Below are 5,570 nucleotides of genomic sequence, written 5' to 3'. Positions count from 1 at the left end.
TGACATGGCCCCCTTCTTCACCTGACTTAAAACCCCATTGAGAACTTGTGGGCCCTTCTTAAATGTGAGATTTACAGTGAGGGAAGACAATACACTGCTTTTAACAGCATTTGGGAGGCTGTGGTTGCTGCTGCACAAAAAGTTGATAATTAACAGATCAAGAAACTAACAGATTCCATGGATGGAAGGCTCATTACAGTTATTGAAAAGAAGGGTGGCTATGTTGGTCACTGAATATTTCTTGAAATGTCAATTGTGTTTTTTTGTACATCTTGAGTTTTATTCTTACTCTAAGAAATTAAAATAAACAAGATGGGAAAAATTTTAGTTTTTTCATTTAGTTGCCTAACAATTCTGCACAAAGATATTCTCCTGAGAAAGCCAAAACTCACTTTTCCTTTGTTAAATATTCACATTTAAGATGTATTAACATTTCTGATTGACTGATAGCAATGCATTTGTTACAGTACAATACAATAAATCCCCAGGAATAGAACGTGTGTGATAATTTTGCACACAGTGTAAAGCTGAGAGTGATTGTTTGTGTGCAACCTACAGAAACCCAAAGATATTAAGTTTATTATTACATAAGACAAAGAAAACCAGTGAATCTGCACAATAGAAGCTAGAAAACTAGACTGATTGGCATGATTTAAATAAATATGACTTAAATAGTTACTCAGTTACAGTGGTGTGAAAAAGTGTTTGCCCCCTTCCTCATTTCCTGTTCCTTTGCATGTTTGTCACACTTAAGTGTTTCGGAACATCAAACCAATTTAAACAATAGTCAAGGACAACACAAGTAAACACAAAATGCAATTTGTAAATGAAGGTGTTTATTATTAAAGGTGGAAAAAAATCCAAACCATCATGGCCCTGTGTGAAAAAGTGATTGCCCCCTAAACCTAATAACTGGTTGGGCCACCCTTAGCAAAACAACTGCAACCAGGCGTTTGCGATAACGTGCAATGAGGCTTTACAGCGTCCGGAGGAATTTTGGCCCACTCATCTTTACAGAATTGTCCTAATTCAGTTACATTAGAGGGTTTTCGAGCATGAACGGCCTTTTTAAGGTCATACCACAAAATTCAATAGGATTCAGGTCAGGACTTTGGCTAGGCCACTCCAAAGTTCATTTTGTTTTTCTTCAGCCATTCGGTGGTGGACTTGTGGTGTGTTTAGGATCATTGTCCTGCTGCAGAACCAAGTTCGTTTCAGTGGAGTACACGAACAGTGGTCGGACATTCTCCTCAGGAATCTTGGTAGACAGCAGAATTCATAGTTCCTTTTATCACGGCAGTCTTCCAGGTCCTGAAGCAGCAAAACAGCCCAGACCATCACACTATCACCACCATTTTACTGTTGGTATAATGGTCTGTTAGAAATCAGTGTTCCTTCTACGCCAGATATACTTGGACACACACCTTCCAAAGAGTTTCACTTTTGTCTCATCGGTCCACAGAATGGTGTCCAAAAGTCTTGGGGATCATCAAGATGTGTTGTGGAGAAATTGAGACGAGCTTTGATATTCTTTTGCTCAGCAGTGGTTTTCTCCTTGGAACTCTGCCAGGCAGCCATTTTTGCCCAGTCTTTTCCTGATGGTGGAGGCATGAACGCTGACTAACTGAGGCAAGTGAGGCCTGCAGTTCTTTGGACGTTGTGGGGTTTTTGTGGACCTCTTGGATGAGTCGTCGCTGCGCTCTTGGGGTAATTTGGGCGGCCGGCCACTCCTGGGAAGGTTCCACTGTTCCATGTTTCGCCATTTGTGGATAATGGCTCTCACTGTGGTTCGCTGGATTCCCAAAGCTTTGGAAATGGCTTTATAACCCTTTCCAGACTGATAGATCTCAATTACTTCTTTCTCAATTGTTCCTGAATTTTCTTGGGTCTCGGCATGATGTGTAGCTTTTAAGGATCTTCTGGTGGACCTTACTGTGTCAAGCAGGCCTATTTAAGTGATGCCTGATGTGAACAGGTGTGGCAATAATCAGGCCTGGGTGTGGCTAGAGAAATTGAACTAGTGTGGACAACCACAGTTATAGTAGTTTTAACAAGGGGGGCAATCACTTTTTCACACAGAGCCATGATGGTTTGGATTTTTTTTCACTTAATAATAAACACCTTCATTTACAAATTGCATTTTGTGATTACTGTGTTGTCCTTGAAATTGTTTTAATTGGTTTGATGTTCCGAAACACTTAAGTGTGACAAACATGCAAAGGAACAGGAAATGAGGAAGGGGGCAAACACTTTTTCACACCACTGTATAACGTTTCTGTCAATTGACCAATTCATTAATCGACTTATCGTCTTAGGTATACGGTGGCCGAGACGGTTCAACACAAATGTAAAGCTACAACACAAACCCAAAAGCCACAACACAAATACATAACTGATCACGGAAGTGAGCCTGTTGTTGACAAATAGAGCCGGCGGAGGAAAGTTCTTGTATGTTTGAGAAGTAAGTGAAACATGGTTCCTTGCTTGTAATTAGGATTACTGTCGCTATATGATTGTCACAAATAAACAAATAAGCAATGTTGTTCAATATCTTTGTATTTTCATATGTGTGTACTCTGCCATTTAGGGTACAAAAGAACAAACAAAGGTGTGTGTGTGTGTGTGTGTGTGTGTGTGTGTGTGTGTGTGTGTGTGTGTGTGTGTGTGTGTGTGTGTGTGTGTGTGTGTGTATTTTTTAGGGTACAACTGAGCAACATTCAACAAAGCCATAGGCTGTACAAATGGTAATACTGTATACGTACATGGCTTTAAATACAGTGTAGACACAGGAGTCCACAGTCTGAATTCTATTTATTTACTTATTTTATTTTCCGGTGGTAAGCACGAAGCAAAGTCATTGTTAAAATTCTGGGTTCACTTCATTCAGACCAACCACTGTAGCTTTGTAGCTTAAATATTGAAAATAAAGATTGTGAACAACATTTCTTATTTGGGACAATCGTGTAGCGACACTAATCATAATTAGCCAGGAGCCATGTTTCACGTAATTTTCAAACAACAAGCTCTTTCCTTCTGCTCATCCACAGGCTCCGTTTGCCGTTCACTTCTGTTGGCGTATGTATTAGTGTTGTAGCTTTGGCGTTTGTTTTGTGGCTTTTGCGTTAGTGTTGTAGCTTTGGCCTTTGTGTTGTGGCTTTTGTGTTGTAGCTTTTGTGTTTGTGTTGAACCGTCTCGGCCCCCGTATAGCTCATATTGGAAACAAAAAAAAGATGTCCATGTCTGTGTTGACATTCATACATTAGCAGAAGGCTCTGTTTCCTCTGACTACCCCTAGCTTATTAAAGGATAATTCCTGTTTATTGAAACTTGTTATTGCAGATAAAGTAGTGGACGCGTTGCTTAGTCTTTCTTTTATTCAACCACAGGTGCTCTTTGGATATTGCGGGTGCACTGTGTTTATCTCTCATGTGAAGGGGTCATTGCATGAGTGTAAACGGATCTCAATTCCAAAATGTATACAAGTGCATGTCTCCTTAAAAAACAATTTAAAGCACTCCGTAGGTTTTAGGCAAAAATTGTTTGGTCCAACATTTATGGCCCACATGTCAAAGATTAACTTGGTGGGTGCAATGTTTTTGTTAATGAAAGAAAAAGTTGACAAAACTACGAAAATAAGACCCATGTTGCAATAAACCCAAATGATCCTTTGTTCCCATCCACTTGAGTAAGTCTGTGTTTTCCCTGACGGAAATTGCTTGAAGAATTTTTTTCTTTTTTTTCCAAACAAAAAATTGAATTAATGTGGACATGATCGTAAAATAGTAACTGTAAGATGTTTTTAGGTGTGTTAAATTATGTGTAGACACCTTGCTCTCCCTGTTAATCTCACTGTAAATGTTGCAGTATATTAGAGGGGCCTCTTGATTTCCATGTGAAAAGAGACAGTGAACAGGGTTAGCAGCGCTCTCCTTCACAAAGCCACACACACACAAAGCCACACACACACACACACACACACACACACACACACACACACACACACACACACACACACACACACACACAGGGAGTAGCTTGCTGAGCAGAGGTCACGGCCGAGCGTTCCCCCTGAATGGTGGTGAATAGGCGTGTGGCGTGTATAAGTCCACGAGCTTGTCACGCTTGGCCTCCATTAAAACAGGACAATAGCACTAAAAACCCGCCTCCCCTGAACACCCAAGGGTGCCACCCATGGCATATGTGTGTACAGTGTCTGTTTTCATATAGATTTGATTTTTAGTCTGTGTATTTGAAGGTACTGAGCCTGATGTGGTGTGGTGCGTGTGTGTGTGTGTGTGTGTGTGTGTTTGTGTTTGTGTGTGTGCGTGGTTGGCAGATGGTGACGGCAGGTTAAAACCCCTACAGTGAACCACAGTGGGTTTCTCTTTGCAAAGAAAGACTCCACAAAAAATGTCACCTTCACTAAGTGATATTCTCTTTCTCTCTATTTCTATTTTCTTCCTTTTGGTCTTTATAGATGCTTCATCCACCTCTCTTACGTGAAAACAGTTACAATCCACCATAACTACGCCAAAACGGACGTCCTAAAAAACTTGCTACATGTTGGGGCTACAGAGGTACACCAAAACAGACATTTTTTTAGAATCAAGGCAACATTATCTGACTACGCTGATGATTAGATTAAATCAAATATCTTTCATGTGATTCATACAGGTAAAATGCATACCATAACAACTGGGAATTTAAGGTTTTGTTGCACTTTAAAAAACAGTGCACTTCTCTTTCCTTTGTTCCCGACAGACAACAGTTATAATTCACACGGTAACTAAAGACCCATGTCAGGTAAGCATAAACACAGTACATAAACAAGTTATTTTAGAATTTTGAACACAACACAATGCTATGTTTCTTGTGAGGACAGCCTTAATATTTCCAGTACAAACCTCTCTTTTTGAAAAACCGAGGCTGTCAAAGTGAATGTGAATCAGCCTCTCCCCCGAATACTCCCTTTAAAATTCTATTGAGGAAGGCACAAAACCCAATAACCATCAAGTGAGTACAGATTGAGGTTACAGTACAGTATTAACGTAAAACTGTGTCTTTGTTCTTAAATTAACAAATTCAGTGCGCAATATGTCTTTCATGGAAAAATGCCGCAAAGCTGCTGTCAGGTTTGTACAACTCCACCCACATGTCAAAAACAGCAGAACATCCCTTTAAAGACTTGCTGACCAAGAAACGGTAGCAGCTTCATCCTAGGATATTTTAGGTTTTTTTTTACTTTTCCCTGTGGGTTTCATTGCCTGTGGGCTGCATTATCAAACGTCCACCTCTCCTCCCTCCCACCCTCCCCGCAGGGCCCTGGGGTGTGTGAAGCCAGCGCCCCCTCCCCTTTTGTAGTTACCTTGTTTGATCTGGGCCTGTAGTGCTGGGTTGGAGGGCTGATGGGGGGCAGCCAGTGTCCTGCGAGGAGTCTCCGGGGTTCCTCCCGGTCTGGGAGGCCTGGAGGAGGATCACAAAGAGGAGGCATGAAATATTAAAAGGAGCAGGGAGGATAGAGGACTGTGTCCACACTGTGTGTGTGTGTGTGTGTGTGTGTGTGTGTGTGT

At 41.1% G+C, this 5,570-nt stretch overlaps 1 protein-coding gene across 4 annotated transcripts in view; it reads right to left on the bottom strand.

Annotated features, from left to right (window-relative positions):
- wdr7 (WD repeat domain 7) overlaps positions 1 to 5,570 on the bottom strand; it is a 158,254-nt gene that overhangs the window by 89,184 nt on the left and 63,500 nt on the right. For all 4 annotated transcript variants that reach the window (XM_032539998.1, XM_032539997.1, XM_032540000.1 and 1 more), the window contains exon 19: positions 5,366 to 5,463. In XM_032539998.1, coding sequence (XP_032395889.1) covers positions 5,366 to 5,463 — 98 coding nt within the window. The remainder of the gene's footprint in view (positions 1 to 5,365; positions 5,464 to 5,570) is intronic.

This window comes from Etheostoma spectabile, chromosome 16, assembly GCF_008692095.1.
Source record: "Etheostoma spectabile isolate EspeVRDwgs_2016 chromosome 16, UIUC_Espe_1.0, whole genome shotgun sequence".
NCBI lineage: Eukaryota > Metazoa > Chordata > Actinopteri > Perciformes > Percidae > Etheostoma > Etheostoma spectabile.
Note: the sequence above shows the minus strand (reverse complement) of the source record. Positions and strands in the feature narration are given on the sequence as shown.